This window comes from Hyperoodon ampullatus (genome assembly GCF_949752795.1).
Source record: "Hyperoodon ampullatus genome assembly, chromosome: 3".
Taxonomy (NCBI): Eukaryota; Metazoa; Chordata; class Mammalia; order Artiodactyla; family Ziphiidae; genus Hyperoodon; species Hyperoodon ampullatus.
Genome location: NC_136916.1, coordinates 176,726,911 through 176,744,116, shown reverse-complemented (window position 1 = coordinate 176,744,116; position 17,206 = coordinate 176,726,911). Strand labels below are relative to the sequence as shown.

The following is a 17,206-nucleotide window of genomic DNA, read 5'->3' as shown; positions in this document are numbered from 1 at the left end:
GCAAGTCGCCTTCCTCCCCGGAGCCCAGCTTCGGAGGGTGAGCTAGAAAGCTGCCATGAGTGGATGGGGCCCTCTGGCATCTGTCCTAGCTGCCCCTCGGGGGGCATTACGGGGTAATCACCTGTTTGATGTCTTTTCACAGCTTAGGGGGATGCAACCCCAGGGAGGCACCGTCAGAGGAAACAGATTCTTTTTCCTCCTTTATAGTGAGAGAAAGGCCAGCTACCTCTTGTGAATTCTGGGTCATCACCTGTAGCGTCCTCGAAAGAGCCGGTTTCAGGGAGAATTAATGGTAAATCGCAAAACCTCCTCCTGGAGGAGGGGCGAGCAGGTGGTGGGAGGTGGAACGTCTGCCCCCCTACCCTCGGCCTCCCATGTGGCCAGAGAGAATCACACCACCGGTTTCACTTTCAGTACAGCCTCATTTGGACATTCAGAATCCACTGAACGTTGAGGGGATCAGAGGGCAACTCGCTCCTCTGCCCGCCCCAGATCTATGCATCTACGTGAATTCCTCCCTCCCTGCCTTCCTTCTGTTACAGTGGATAATCTGTCCTTGTTCCTGTTGAAGACCAACCCCTGCACTGGTGCTCTGGGTTCCAGGCCCCTCTCGCCTTCACAGACGCCATGATGGGCTTATTCCCCTTGATGCACAAACACGCTTGAGCAGCCCCCCTGCAGCAGGTCCTGTTTTCTGGCTTCCTAACCCAAAAGTGTATCCACCAAGATGCTGAGACGTCCCCTCTCCACGTCCTCACCTTCCGTCCTGCTTCCCACCACGCCCGGCAGTTCTCTCTCCGAGGTCGGCAGCCTCCCCCGATGGCCAAGCCCTCCGGAGACCCTTCCCGACCCCACCTGCCTCCGTGCCCCAGGCAGCTGGGCTAGTTAGTTACGTCTTCAGTTCATGCTCTTCTGCACACTGGGAGGTGCTGGAGGATAGCGCCATCCTGCTCAGAATAAAACAAAGAGGTGTGTGGGGGGAATGGACCAAATGCGTGAGGTCGAATGGCATCACCATTCAGCGCCACCCACCTGAGCTCGGGGTCACCTCGCTGCTTCTCTTTCCTGTGTGCCTCCTGCGTCTGGTCAAGGGTCTGGGCGGGCAGGGGTGGGTGAAGGACGAGAGCAGTGTTTGGATCCCCGCCACCCGGGTGAGGCATGAGCTTTGCTCCCGCTAAGAACAGGGCAGGCCGCGCACCCTCCGAGTCTCCGTCCCCGGGCTGCCCCCTAGCTTGGCGCTGGGGTGGTGGGAGAGCGCGTGGACACCTCGTCCACCCTCTGTGCAAGGGGACCCTGCACAGCCTCCTCCGGCCACCAGCCTTCCTTCCCTTGCCAAGGAGTCGTGGCCCGACTCCTTGACACGCGGGCGTTGGGAACGCAGGGGCTTCACGCCTGGTCCCCACGGCCAGACGCCCCGAGTCCCAGCGGTAGCAGAGACTTCGCACCCTGAGGCGGCTCTGGCTCCTCCCGGCCGGCCCTCGCTCTCCTGCACGGGACCTCCACTCTCCCCAGCTCATTCAATTTGAGGGGCGTACGTCCTCCCCCACCCCCAACCCCCGGCTCCACATTCCGCGGCGAGTTGGCCCTTACCGACGTCTGCAGCCTCATTCCTCGGCCACTTTCCCTGGTTCCTCTGGTGACGGTGTAGCTCCAGCAAAACTTCATGCCTCCCCCATCGCTGGGTCTTTGTACACATCCCTTTGCTTGGAACATTCTCCACCCTCACTGAGTGGAGCCCAATGAGACGTACTTTTGCAGCCCCCTGCCCTCTGCCTGTCGTGACCCTGACTTGTTGGGCATCTCTCCGTAGAAGCAGGATGTCTGTGAAGCTCATCACCACCATTACTGTCTGGCACATCCCATAAACCCCGGCATGGGATGAGCAGTGAGCGAGACTCCCTTCCCCACGGCCTGCCTCCTTCAGGGGTCCAGCCCCTCCCCGGCGGGCATCCCAGCATTTTGCACCTTCATTCGCCTGACAAAGTGAGCAAAGTCTGCACCCGGGGCAGAGCTGGGCACTACGGACACACGATGAAAAAGCAGATGAGGTCCCTGTCTGATGGTGGAGGCACTTAACTAAGAAACAAATATAATTACAAATTGTATCAGGGCTCTGAAGGAAAGGGGGTGTGCAACTCGATAGGGTGGTCAGAGAAGGACTCTTTCAGAGAAAACATCGCCGTTTAGACTGGTGGGATAAAAAGAAGTCAGCCAGGCCACTTTGGGGGATGGGATGGGCATGACAGCCTGTGCAAAGGCCCTGCGGTGGGAAAGAGGTCATCGGGTAAGACATGGAGGCCACTGATGGAACAGATTGAACACGGGTTGCAGAGGTCAGCAGGAGTCAGATCAGAGATTCTTACCTCCATGGCGAGGAGTTCAGGCTTTATTTAAGTGCCATGTGAAGGCACTCAAGTGTTTTAAGCAAGAGGGTGACGTGATCACTGTTTAAGATGCTCTGGAGAGAAAGCTGTCACACTGTCTAGGGGATGATGGAAGCTGGGGCAAGGGAGATGGACAGAGGTGTACCTGGGAGGCGCGGTCTCTGGGATTTAAGAATCCCTAGTGGAGGGAGAATCCAGGCTGTGTTCTGGGTTTGACCAGCAGTGGTGACAGCACCAATTCCTGGGATGAAGACGAGTGCAGGGTCATGGCTGGGAGGTGGCAGGTAGGTGTGGCCCGTCCTGCCAGCACCGGCCCCTCTATGTGTGGGTGTCAAGACCGTCCCAGGCATCCTGAGGGCCCAGCGCCCACACATGCACAGACATCTGTTGATTGGAATTCTCTCCACTATCTTCACCTGGGTCAAGTCTTCACTCTAGGGGGCCTGTGTTTGACTTTAATTTATTATACTCAAATTTTGCAAGAGCAACGGGTGAAAAATAAGGGTACCTTTTTTTAAAAATAGAAAATGTGTGGTTATAAATGACTGAGCATTTCTGGTACATCCTGTACAATGCACGGATGATTCCAAAAAGCTTTCCTCAAATGTTCTGAGAAACTTGGATTTTAATATGGCATTGTTTTCTATTCAGGAAATACCTCAATTTTTACTTGTTAAAGTAAAAACACTTCCATATGAAGCTTGTTGCCTATCTCAAGTAAATCTTTCATTTTCCTAGAGATATTTAAAAAATTCACAACCTAGAAAGAATGCAAGTGGCAGGCAACATAAAGGATGGCCCACAAGCACACAACTCTGGGATCCCATTAAATACGTACGATGGGCCGGGGGCCAACGTCCACTAGTTCCGGGCTTTCCTGTCTCTGGGTCTATTTCATTTTCTGTAAAACAAGGGTTTTGAACTAGACCAGGGGTTCTCAGAATTCCAGATTCCACAGGTCAGGAGGCTGATCTGCACTGTTGCCATATTATATTTTCCAGCGGGTGGAGGGTGGCACACGGTATTGCCAACTGTTTTCAAGTAGGGAATTACTAAGAAACTGCTATTTATGTTTGCCATTTAAAATTTTTTTTAATTTTAAGATTAATTTTACTTATTTTTGGCTGCGTTGGTCTTCGTTACTGCGCATGCACTTTCTCTAGTTGCAGCGAGCGGGGGCTGCTCTTCGTTGCGGTGCGCGGGCTTCTCATTGCGGTGGCTTCTCTTGTTGCGGAGCACAAGCTCTAGGCGCGCGGGCTTCAGCAGTTGTGGCACACAGGCTTAGTTGCTCTGCGGCATGTGGGATCTTCCCGGACCAGGGATTGAACCCGTGTCCTGTGTTGGCAGGCGGATTCTTTACCACTGCGCCAGCAGAGAAGTCCTGTGTTTGCCGTTTCCTGAAGGTTTAATGCCAAGAGTGGAGGAAAAGCATGTCAGTTAAAGGATAGATAGTGCTTTAATGGAAGGGAACCGGCTCGTTGCCCTTTCGTCTTGAGTACGGGGGAGCCCTTTATCGTGCCCAGCACTGGTGTGTGCAGACTGGCGGCAGGAGCCCGTGCACAGCCTTCAGAGATCCGACACGGTCCCAGCATCACCTTAGGTGGAGAAGATCTGGGGTCTCAAATCATGTCGGCATGAGCAAGGGGCCAGGAATTGGGAGACGTGGCTTTTACGCTCACTGAGCCTCCAGGGACCTGGGTCTCCTCACCCAAGAAGCAACTTGCTATGGGATGAAGTCATGCCAGTCTCTAGGCTGGAGAAGAAAGCTCGTGAGGGACGTAGATGTAAGTTACGGTTACTGGATTGCTTCTTGGTTTGGGCAGTGGGCCTGTTCATCGTGTTATGAATAGTAAGTGAAGTCAGGAAGTCTCTTTTGCCAGAGATTCCCACCCTGGAGACTTTGCCTGGGTCCTTACTTTGCCAGACGCATAACCGAGACGACTGGTTACCTAGACACCTCCCCTTCCTAGACACCCCAGCTCCAAGGGCGACTCCTGCACTTCTGTCCTGGGGTGAGGGGAGTCACAGGGACCGTTTGGCAGATAAAGGAACTGAGGGGCTGGGGTCACAGCCCACCTGCTGGGAGGCCGAGGTCATTGCAGGGATGGGACGGAGCAACTTGATCCTGGGCCTGCCCCCAGCGACCTTTGGGTAACAGCACCGGTGAGGACAGCGAGGCCCCCAGTAAGAAGGGGGTGGATCAGCTAGGATCCCAAACTCATATTCTTAGCCACACGACTCTGTTCTCAAGACTTCAGTGTGTCTTCGAGAATAATTTTAAACATCATGGTTAGGGCTCAAATAATTCCATTTCTATAAACTGTGTTCTGATTCACATTTGCCTACTCACAAAACAAGAGGTGGTCGTTAAAAGGTCATCTCTACTTTTTCCCATTAGAAAGGTAGAAAAATGACCTTACAGAAGGCTCAGCAAAGACATGGCTGTGATGGACGGCAGGGTGGGCGCCCAGCCAGTGTTGAGCGAGGGACTCCAGCCGGTATCCCTGGTGGGGCTGCCCTGCCCCTAACTGTCGCCGGACAGAGATCAGAACCGGCTTGCCCAACACCATGGCTAAATTTAGCGTCATGATGAGCAGTAAAATTCACATGTTCTTTATTTAGTCCATATAATACACCATTTTTAGAGTTTTTTTTTAAATTAGATAAAAGAGCATATTAAATGGCAAGTGTATGAAGTTTCTCTTCATAAACAATTTGTCAAAACAAAAAGTTTTGAATTACAAAATGTTAAAAAATATGTAGGTACTTAACATTTCACTAAAGCATAAAGTTACAGATATTTTCTGAAGAAAAATAATTGTGCCACTTACCTATTTTTGCTGTTTCTATGAACTTTTTTTATTCTGTACATAGGACATTTTGTACAAAATATGAAGTCTACATTTTTATTACTCATTACCATAAAACAAAGGTACAATGTATGTACAATATTAAAAGGAAGCCATACTAAAGCTGCACTAAAAAGACACTCGGAATAGTGACATTTCTGATGTACAGATACATTTCAGAAAGAGTGAAGATGCCAAATGCAGAACTTTATGAAGAAAAACAGTCACCAGTTTATTTTCAATGTAGTACTTCTGAAATCAATTTGGTACAGAATAAACAGTGTATCTATGTAATAATATGTCAGTTGAACAATTAGCACAGGGAATCTGAGTACTAACTAGGAAAACTTTCATAGGCCAAAATATTAAATAATACTCTTGTCAAAGAAAATTAGTTTCTCTCAAAACTTTTTTTTTTCTCCCTTTTTGGTGAATGTTTGTCTTCAATAAAGAGCAGAAGTAAAACCTAGACAAAAAGATGTTCTTATACGTTGAGCTTTCCACATCACCCAAACACTGATATTTTGCTTTTTCCCTAGGGCAAGAGGAGAGGCTTCCCAGAAACCTCTGTCGCAAACATAACTGAGAACATCCAAATCAAGTGTATCTGAGAATCTATCAGCTAAAGACGGAAGTTCAAACAATGGTTTATCAAAATACATAAGACACTGCTTTATACAATAAAAAGCACCCTTTTTCCCTCAAAAGGAGAAGGCATCTAAACTTTTTTTAAATGATAAATTTCATCATGGTAAAGTGGATGGATACTTGTCAAGTTTCTCAGGAAATGTTCCTCCTCACAAAGCGGGCTTCTCCCCTTTCAGCTGGGGCAGCCTCCTAATTTAGTACTTGCTTTGAACACAAGAAATCCCCTCCCTCCAAATGATTTTCCTACAGGAAACAAGGAAATAAACATCATCAAAGGATTTAAGTGAAACCAACGGGCAGCAGGTACCACAGCTGCACAGGGAACCACATCTGCTTCTCACAACGTCTGAGTGGATTCCCAAGACCTCAACTAAAAAACAGATTCTGAAAGAAGCCACGTTTCACCTTTGATGCATCAAGACATTTAACATCAAGTTATAGAATCTTATGCCAGAGACAGAAGAAACTAGAATCACTGGTTTAGAGCAGCAGTACGCATCTCAAATAGCTTTCAAGCAGGATAAGTAAGTCAAAATACTGGCCACCCGGAGAGAAATAAAGAACAAAGCATTAAGTTTAAAGATTTTTCTCCTCGTGCTGTTCCATCAAAAACAAAAAGCTTAATACATGCAAGGAAGTCTGAAATATTTAGCAGCATTGAAGACCGATGAAAACTCAAGACGCTGTATTTTCCTTATGAGGCATCTATTACGTGCGCTCTTTTCAACAGAAAGAGACTCCTTGGAAGCCATCGCTGCTGCCGCCTCCACAAAGCCCTCAGGGCCACACTGTGGGGAAGGGGGTGCCTGCCCACGGCGCTGTTTCTGCTACTTTTGCCCAAAGGCAGCGGTGGCCTGCATCAGGCCGAGAGCTGGCCTCACTCAAAATGATCTCGTCCTAATTTTCTACAAAATGTGGAATTCTCAGAGAATATAATTTTATTAATTGAAGAGCCTTGTTCAAGGGCAACAACGTGTAAGTAGAGAGAAATCATTCTGCAAAGAGTAAAACACGAACACACACTTTAAAATTCCAATTCCAGTCAAGAGAAAGCTCTTTTTAAAACAAATTTCTCCTACGAGCTCACTCCCAGATCCTGGTCCTGGACCGCAGACTTGGAAATATGGCTTTAGCGATACACAGAAGCAGCAGGACGTGGTACGCACGGTATTGGTCAAAGTAAAGCAGTACCTTAGGAAAAGACAGCGGCCGGGGACTGTCGTGTCACTTTCCCAGTTGAGCTGTGTTGGAACGATGACAGCAAAGAACCACTTCAATGAGATTAAAAAACAAAAACCAACCAAAAAACCCCAGAAAGAAACTGCTGGCGTTAACAATCACGTGGAAACAATCTTAAGGGTTGTAAAGTCTTAAAAAATAGGTAATACTTTTTTAAAGTGCTCCTTTGATTTGAAAAACATTGATATTATCATTGGACCACCTATCTTAAATGATCGCAAATTCCATTTGGGGAGAACATGAAGATGATGACTAGGGTGCTTTCCTTAGCTCTGATTTTGGAAAATCGGCTTACTTGGGACCGTGCAGGGGACACCATGGGTGGCATGTGGCCCTGGGTGGTCACCATTGTTTGAACTCCTAGTCTCGAGCTGAGGCGGAAGGATGTTATTGCCTACAGAACGGGGTTGGAGAAAGCTTTGACTTGAGTGTAACTGATTTGTATGGCACACAGCGTGTATTTTCTACAGATCGGAGCAGGACTGGTGCCCACACGGCGTCGGGGCTAGCGCCCGTCCTGGGGGACCAGCTCCTCAGCACGGCCGTGGGCCTCCAGGGCGCTCTTGGTGTGCAGGTCCTGGGGCAGCTCGGACTTGCGGCGCACCAGGGGCCGGTCCTTCTTCAGGTCCTTCTGTGCCTGGAATAAAAACGCACGGCGTTGGCTACAGACCCAGCGACCCGGAAGTGTGCTCGCTCTGCACTGAGCCAGCGGTGCCCACACTCAGCGCCTCCCTGGGGATTTGGAGTACACAAAGGGCAGGATGTCTCTTATCTCCCTCATTAACCAAGAATGCCTCATTTATTAAAAGTAACCCAAGGACGGTGTGCATAATACTGGCATTGTGGTCTTCTAAAAGGCGTAGTTTTGTACAGAGCGTCGAGTACCGCTATTTTGCAAATTCACCAGTTTTAGTAAATTCCACAATTGGTAAGATCTTCCTATTTCATAAAATGTTACCGAAGTCATTTTATGGCTATGTCCCTTCCAGAAGCATTTCAGGAAGTTGAAATTTCCCTTGGAGGTAAATAAAAAGAACGAACGAATAACATTTAAACTGGACTCGAAGCCAATAAATAACAGGTCTAAAACTTCTATCAAATTTGAAAAAAGATACTTAAAATGAGAGGTATTAAATGGGTCATGTAGGGGGAAAAACCCTCTAGAATTCAGAAAAACTGTATTTAATTATTTGTATAAAATTTCCTAATAAGGGTAAGATATAAGACTCCCATCTCCATTCCATTTTTTCCTAAAGTTAGGACATTTTGGTTTTACTCAACAAAACAAAATGAAAACAAACACCCCAAAACAAAAAAACCCTACATGAATCCCTTTTTGCATGGGATTTAGAGATCTGTGTCTGCAAAGAAAGCGGGGGGGCCTGACATGGGACGTTTATACACCGAAAGTGTCCATTTCCACGCGTAACAGTTAAACAAGTTCTTTGGCTTTGGAGTAGGGCCATTGCATCAATAGCAGTATCTTTGAAACAAAACGAGCCACCTAAATCACCTAGACACAACGTATGTACCAGGAGGCTGCCAGCGCATGAGGAACTTTAACCAGAACCATGTCTTCCTTTCTGTTTAGTGTCTCCAGCAAAGGGGAGATTATATTTAAAGAGAAGAAGTTTCGTTTGTGGTGGTGGTCAAACACCTACCAGAAGAAACCTGTATTAAGTCAATCACTTGACAACAGAAAGAACGTATCCCTAATCACTCCTCACAGCACCCAGCTTGCCAACATTGGTGGTACAACATGCAAAGTGTAATTCTCTTTGCGTTAATGAAATAGCCAAGGCCTTGCAGATGCCATATATGAAAAGTGCACACTTTTGCAGAGCTAATATTTCTTAGGGTTCTTTGCAAATTTATCTCTGACAACCTCAATAATATCAAGGTTTGTAAGGAATTTTCCGTGACATCATTTTAGGATTATCTCTAGAACTGTTATTTGAATATTAACGTTCATTTATGGCAAAGACAGGAATTCTGATTTTTTTCTCCTGGGAACTAGTGTAAGATGCCTTCAGGACAACCCCGCGTGTCAGGAGACTTTGGAGGCCCCTCCGTCCCCGAGGGGCTGCCTGTCACGGTCACAGTCCTTGTAAGAGTGGTCTCATCTGTGGAGCATGTTTGCCTTCGACCCATGCAAAACTCAGAGGGAAATTCTACCCTGAATTTTATGTCCATTCCAGGTGGAGCTGTAAAACAAAGCAAAGCGAAGCAAAACAAAATCAAGCCTTTCAGACACTTGAAATATTTAATAAATGCTGCAACGGGCATTCCAAAGAGAAGAAACATTTTGATAGAAAATGCCTGGAACCAATAAATGCAAATTGAGAAGGCAAACATGACCCCGGAAGCTTCTGGAAGGACAGAGAATGTGATGGACCCATCTGAGCCTTTCTGCATAGCCATTTAAAACCAGTGTGTAAAGCAGAGAGCAATTTCACAAGCAACAAGGCGGGAAAAATATCAGAAAAAGGGGAGGCAGGAGAGTGGGACATCATGCAGACGGTCCCCCTAGACGAGTGACACTGGTGGAGGGATGTGTGGGCTGAGCATGCTGTTGACGGTGGGCAGACAAGACAGACGGACACGCTGCCCCAGACGCCCCTACGGAGGCGCAAGCCAGAGAGAAACGGCCTCTGTCTGCGGCAAAATGGCAGCGCTGAAAGGCTAAATCTATACAGTAAATGGGAAAACAACATCAGGTGGGTCATACAGAAGAGTGCACATTTTACTACTGAATTTAGGACAGAACTCATCAAAAATCTCTTGAGGGACCAGATTTCTTTGTCTTCACCATCACAAGCTGGAATGACAGGGAAAAAAGGGAAAATACTTCACACACGTAACATTGTCAGTGCTTTTCCTAAATATAAAAGCCTTAAATACACTTCTACGTACTGAGTAAGGAATACCTTCACTTCCCACCTTCCGTCTTTCTACACCTTCCTTAACTGCATGGTTGACACTGCTTTCCTCCCGACCGTTAAAAATGAGAATTGTAAAACATTTTAAATGTCTCTGATATAAATGTCATTCACATGAACTTTACTAGTTTATTTTGGAGGTTCTACGTAGGGTTACACAATTTTCTCAAAAGAAACCCAAATCATGGCTCCGACAGGTAAATATATAATTGAATTCCTCCACAAAATTCCAACCAAGTACATTCCATTAGCATTAGGGTCTCCTCTCCCAGAGAACCGGCAACACTGTCATTTACCTCACATGCATCCTGAGCCCACATTCGAATCATTTCAAAGAAATGCGGGATTATTTTGATATTTGGGGGAAATTCAATTGATCCATAGAAATCTACAGTAAGTCTTGAAATTGGGTCATGTTACTCTTCCAACTTTATTCTTTTTTCAGAGTTATTTCCGCTATTCTAGGTCCTTTGCATTTCCATATGAATTTCAGAATTAACTGGTCAATGTCTTTAAAAAAAAGAAAAGTGCCTGTTGGGATTCTGACTGGATTGTGTTAATTTTGGGGGAGAACTGACGTCTTAACAGCATGGAGTCCCAGGAATGTGATCTGTAGAAATCTAAAGGTTATGGGTAGGGGGATAATTTTTGTAAGAATGTCAATTACACAGACAACTCAGTCATACAGTCTAATTTCAAAAGTCATGAAAACAAACCAGCAAACTAAAAGAGTTCTCCAAGCAATGTCCTGTCTACACATGCTGTCTCAGAACTAATGAGTAGATGACTACAGAGGCTGCTTCCTTCATAACTCCTGCAGGGAAGGAGACACGCCCTCCTCCAAGGGCCACTGGAAGATCGGCCACCACGGAGATACTAGAGGTGACTTTCAAAGGCAGTCTTACTCAAGATGAGAATGCTATTTTAATTTGCGTTCTTCATCTCCTACAGAGCAGGCCCTAAATCAGAAACCATAGGTCCATAGATTATGTAATTATGTAATACGTTCATTACATTTTGGGCATAGTTTATTCTTTTCCTAGCTTTAATTATCAAGTCAAAGGATGTACCTACCAAAAAGAAAAATCCTCCAACCCTAAAAATATTTAACGTGTAAAGACCGGCTTGTAAGACATCAGTTTCCTTTTCTATGCTGTATGGCCTGAGTGACCTAAAGACTAACATGTGGTCACAAACCCACGGGCAGGCTTGCTGGTAGGAGGGACCCTGATTTTGATTTCCTCTGACTGCCTGCAGTAACGAGGCCAGTGTTCACGTCTTTTAGCCCACCTGAAGCCAAAAAATCAAAATGGTAATCAAAGAGGTGGCCTCAAATTCCTTTCCAAGTTTAAAAAAAAATTAAGAAGTAGGAAAATTAACACCCCAGAGAGAGAGAAAAAGATAAGGATTTTCATGTTTTTTATTCAATCTGTTCATTGCTAAGAATATTGTGAGGAAATTATGGAATCCAACTGGATTAAGTAAAAAAATGAGTTACTGATGTTCTTGCACTGTATGTTTAGTGTTTGTGTCCACCTGCTTTTATCTTAACCTAAGGCCAAGAACTAGCCGGGCAGGAAGAGGCAGGGATGGGCCAGTGCAGGTGCTTTACTCTGGAAGCACCAAGAAAAAGGCATCTGGCCCGGCACTGCCTGGTCGGAAAACGATGCCAGCCACATATGTAATTCCAGATTTTCTAGTAGCCACATTGAAAAAGTGAAAAGCAACTGATGAAATTTATTTTAATAATATTTTTAAAATTTAGCCCAGTATATCCAAAATACTATCATTTCAACATGTTATCAGTAACAGAAAATTATGAAGGAGATGTTTCTAGGTCCTTTCCTCACACTAAGCCTGGGAGTTCCCGTGTGTGTTTTGGGCTGCGGCACAGCTCAGTGCAGACGGCCACATGTCACGTGTGCCTCAGGGCTGCCGTGTTGGGCAGTGCAGTCTGCATGGTCTAGAGCCTGTGCTCTTGGTAATGCCTGATCCTGTCTGATCAGGTGGGGAATACAATTTACTTGAGTTAAAAACAAGTAGGTTAAAAAAAAACCCTCTCTGTTTGAGCTCAGAATGACACCATGATTTAGAAACCATCTGCATTCGGTATGCAGTATAATTTTAGCCTAACTTGTTACTTTTCAGAATTGTAGTGCTGGATGTCTTTAGGAATTCTTAGCTCAAAGGGGATTAAAGTTTCAGAGTCAGAAAGGGCCATATCCCCAAATCCAGTTAGCACTTTATCAACTGCAAGGGTTGAGAACAGGAGGTACAATGAGAGACCTACAGCAACTGCAAGGCTCCTTATACGTGGGGACTCCACCCACTACCCTCTCTAAAGCCTAAATCGTAAAGGTTCCCCATTTAGTGACAGGGGCCTTTCTTTGGATCGGTGGTGATCTAAATATGCATCTCCACAAAGTGGAAACAAAACCACTTGAGTGTGGGTATTGCATGAGGGTCCTGACAAAGCCCTGACCCTGGCACAGGCCTGCGAGGCAGCGTGACCCTGCTGTTGACAGGATGAGGGCTCTGCCTGATGTCCTGGGGCCCGGGGGCCGCAGTAACTGTGGAGAAGTAAGAGGGGCGCCTCTGGGCCACAGGAGAAGTCGCAAGGGGGGCAGAGGGAGCAGAGAGGGAAGACATCACCGCAAACCTCTGAGTCTTTGCTCTCGTTAACATTTGACTGCAGTTAAGAATTGGGATTATTACTGTTAAGGTAAATGAAGAAACACATTTCAGGCACTTAATTAATCCTTAAAAACTGTTTCTAGGGCTTCCCTGGGGGCACAGTGGTTGAGAGTCCGCCTGCTGATGCAGGGGACACAGGTTCGTGCTCCGGTCCGGGAAGATCCCACATGATGCAGAGCGGCTGGGCCCGTGAGCCATGGCCGCTGAGGCTGCGAGTCCGGAGCCTGTGCTCCGCAACGGGAGAGGCCGCAACAGTGAGAGGCCCGCGTACCGCAAAAAACAAAAAAACCAAAAAACTGTTTCTACTAGTTTGATCTAAGATATATGGATGAAATGTTTCCTGTAAGATTACCACCATGTAATTTTTCACTTTAGCTTACACTGGAGGCACTGCTGTCTATCACATCACTAAAATCACAGGCACGTCTTAAGCAAGTCTCTAAGGAGCGCACCCAGCTTAGCTCTGTGCACTTTTACCTGGCGAGCCTCTTTGTTCACTGTCTTTCTCAGCATCTGGATATCTTCAAATAAAGGCCCATCTGTCTCCACTGCCACCGGAAGGCTCATGGTGCTCGCTTGACTACACACTGCGTACTGCAATGCAAAGCGCGGAGTCACTCTCGGTCAGGTCAGCGCTCAGGGCTCGGCTCCAGGGCTCCTGGCCCAAGCCACCCACCGCAGCCCCTCCTGAAGGGAGCCCGCGTGCAGGGAAGTGCTCCCTGCGCGGCCTACACCTGCAGCGCCTGGGCCCCGGCGTCGCCTCATTCCAGACTGTCCCAGCCCCTTGCTGGGCAACATCCTGCCCTGGAGCCTCCGGCCCACTGACTCCCTGTGAGCCTGGATCTGGTCACGGGAACGCTTCCCGTGGAAACCTCCGCCTCCAGCCCCCAACCTCTGCACACAGCCTTGCCCTCCTCTATCTGCGCCCTCGCTCCTGGTCCTCATCTTCTTGGCATTTTCCAGACTCGCCTGAACCCCATCGCTGATCACACCCTTTTACTCACAGCCTCTCTGCTCTCCTCCCAGACGACACAACCCCAATGGGTCCCACAGCTGGCACCTCACTCTGCAACCTCAGGGCCGGTCCTGTGGGAGGGAGGCCTGGTACGCCCATGTGTCAGTGGGGTCCCCTTGGCTGCCGCTGCTGTTCCCCACGGGGCATCCCAGGACTCCACTCTCTTTGGGTTCTGGGCCAAGTCAGGCTCTGCTGTGAGCAGGACGGGTTTCTGACTTTGTTTCCGTGAGTGGGACGTGGGGGTGAGATCACTTCGGAGGTGGCTGTGACGGCATGGGTGGGCTAAGGCACACGGAAAGCCCTGACTGTCCTCAGCATTTGGCGGCCACTCTCTGTGCGTCTGCCGCAAGCTGGGCGCTATTCCAAGCACAGCCTGTAAAGTGTCTGCTATGATCCCACTTGGCTGACGGGAACGCTGAGGTACCTACGCTAACCGCGGGGCCTCAGGCCAGTGAAGGGGGAGCTGGGGTTCCGAGCCGCAGCCTCGCACCCCTTCCCCCAGGCCCTGTGCCCAGCTCATGCCCTCCTGGCCACAGCGAGCCCCTCTGCCTGGGCTGGGGACCCGGCACCCACCCCTATGCCCCGCCTGGCTCACCACCTCCCTCCCGCCAGGCGGGCGACCAGGAGGGCCGCTCAGCTCTCAGCAGCCCCTCCTCCCCCCGACCCCTCGGCTCACCCCCGCGGCTCTGGGCCTCGCCTCTCTGACGGGACGCCGGGCACCAGGCCGTGGGTGACCGCTCTGTGGCCACGCGGGGGCCACAGTCGTCCCTGAAGCTGCCCCTCCCTGCCTGTGGCGCCGGCTGCCCCCAGCTCCTCTGTCACTGCTGAGAAGACAGTCTGTGCCCCTCCTCACGCCCCGAGGGTCTCACTGACCCTTGCCCGCGACCCCCCACACCCCCACCGGCCCCCGTGGCTGCCTGGCCCAGCCTCTCCACCACCCTGGTAAACGCGACACCCTTGGCTCCGTTTCCTCCACCCGATGGGCACCCAGGCCCCCGCGGCGCCCTGTGCCTGCCACCCCCGTCAGCCCCGTCCAGCAGCGGCATCTCCACACGTTTCCCCAGGAGCCCCCGAGCGTCCAGAAGAGCTTCCTGAGCACAAGCCTGCCGAGGCCACTGGCTCTGGATGACACTGTGACACCTGCACACTGTTTTGGGCATAAAATTCACGGGTCCTGCCCCCTCTCCAGCTCTGTCCCTGACACAGACCACACCCACCCTCCCCCATGAGTGACGCTCCGTCTACGAGCAGCTCGGTTTCCCAGTCGCCCCTCCCCCTGCCTTGAAACCCCGGCTGGTTAAGCCTCTTAGGTGAGCCTCTAAGAGGCTGGCTCCACCTCCAGGGGGCCCAGCACTCTTGGGGGCTAAGGTCCCGGTGCCATGGGGACACCTCGCCGTGGCCACCCTACCCTCCAGCCTTCCTTTATGTGTCTCTCTAAAGGCGTGGCCAGGCCTCTTGCCAGCATCGCCAGCACAACCCCCAGCGCGTGCTATCATCGACTGTCGCGATTGGGTTCTCTATGCTTCCATCTGGCTCCCCTCCTTGACACCTGGGGCCATGTCTCATTCTCATTTTTGTATCCTGGGAAAGCGCTACCATTTGGGACACGCAGCTGGCACCCATCTGCCCAGAAAGGTGGTGACCTGCTGGGCACAGGGAGCTGGGGTCTGCATGGCGCCTTGCCCCCCGGGGCTCAGCTGGGCAGGGCAGACGGAGCAGAGACACTGCAGTGCTCGGGGGGTGGTGCGGGGACGGTTCTTAACCAACATTTCAGCTTCGGCCACGCCAAGAGGACACCAGCGCTCTACACGGACCCTGCCAGCGGCCGTGCCTAGAGCAGTGCGGGCTCCGAGGCCCTGCTGGGGCTCAGGGCAAGGGAAGTATGCACAAGGATGCTACAAAATGCCTATGGGAAATCGATGTCACTAGCAGGCTCGGGGGCAGAGGATTCTCACTAGGAATAAAAACCTTCCCGAGGCTGAAGTTCTCGACAGGTGAAATAAGGAAGGCACATTTTCCCAGAGAGGCTCATCTCCCAAAGGAAAGGCAGGCAACCAGACTCTGTGCCCTGGGCCTCCTATGGCATGGTCTTGTCATTGCAAAGGGGCAGAAACACTGAGCCAGAGCCACACTTAAAGTTCACAGAAGTGCCTTGTCTTCATTTCACATGATCCCCACAAAAGGGAGACAGGAGTAAAACTGTTATATGGCCTCTTTTGGTGGACTAGGAAAAGCACATTTATGTTAGAAATCGTCACTATTTCATGACTTAAAAAAAATTAAATCGCATCTGACATTAAAAAACCCCAGCTGAAACCGCCACAACTGCTAAAACAAACACAACCCAAATCCTGAAGGACCACAGCTTTCCAAATCCCAACCGGCCTAGATGGGGACCTGCTTTCACATCTCCAAGCAGATGAAAGACTTAGCCTGTGAAAACACAAGGGTCAGCATCAGGAAGACTTCTAGGTACACGCCAGTGAACAGAGTGAGGGATTGGGAACCCACCTAAAATAAGGAAGCTATTAAATCATTTCTCAAAACGGCAGATTTGAGATGGGGAATCGGGCTTCAAAAACCCACCTATATGTTTTCGTTACGGAAGTGGCACGCAAGCTGTATTACCCACAACACTATTTACTTTTTGCTGCTGTTGTAAATGGCAAGCAACGACTAGAATTTAGAAAGGACTCGAGAGAGAGTGAACAGCGGGTACCAAGGCCCTCATTTCCAGCTTGGAGATATTAGCCCACGAAGTACTTTCCATTTCAGACACTGCTCGGTGGACTGGAGCATGCAGACAGGACCTGCTGGGGTGTGGTCACAGACGGTTCTCACACGCAGACGCGAGCAGGATGGCGCTCAGGTCAGAGCGCCACAGCACAACGCAGGGGTGAGCACAGGCAAAGCCCACCGCGCTCAGGCTGTTGCCCGAGACATTTTAAAACAGAGCAGCCAAAGGAATAAAAATGTGATGTAAGAACATTTAGGAAAAGTTCAGAAAAAGAGAAAGGAGGACAACATATATTTTAGAAGGAACATCTGTTACAGCACAGCAGTGAAACCAGGCCACCTTTGCTAATACAATCACAGCCAGCTCTTCGTTTGTAATGTTAGGCTTTATGCGATTTTCTACGAGATCATTCTTATTTTCCAGGGAAAATAAATAAAATCAGACCCTCTGATCTGTATATAGTTTACATGTTTTTCAAGAGTGTTGATCTCAAGGGTGTGTGTGACGGGGTCCTTGATGACCCTGATTGGGACCCGTCTGCCTTCGGCACGGGGCCGTCTGGACACAGCAAGACGGCCTGGGCCCCGTCGGGCAGGGTCCATCCACCCACACTGCCCCAGACGTATGCTTTTACTGTGTCTTACAACAAACGTCAGTCAGTATTTTAACCTCACGTTCAACATAAATTCTATTCTTAAAGG

The 17,206-nt window shown here is 49.2% G+C and overlaps 1 protein-coding gene across 5 annotated transcripts in view; it reads right to left on the bottom strand.

Moving 5' to 3' along the window:
* Positions 1 to 7,625: 7,625 nt before the first annotated feature.
* Positions 7,626 to 17,206, bottom strand: part of PPP2R5C (protein phosphatase 2 regulatory subunit B'gamma) — a gene marked incomplete at its 3' end in the record, with an annotated part of 131,638 nt that continues 122,057 nt past the window's right edge. For 3 of the 5 annotated variants that reach the window (XM_079701349.1, XM_079701351.1, XM_079701353.1), the window contains one exon: positions 7,626 to 7,757. In XM_079701349.1, coding sequence (XP_079557475.1) covers positions 7,626 to 7,757 — 132 coding nt within the window. Of the gene's footprint in view, positions 7,758 to 13,230; positions 13,348 to 17,206 lie in introns of all 5 variants that reach the window. The other 2 variants (XM_079701348.1, XM_079701350.1) reach the window with 1 other exon arrangement.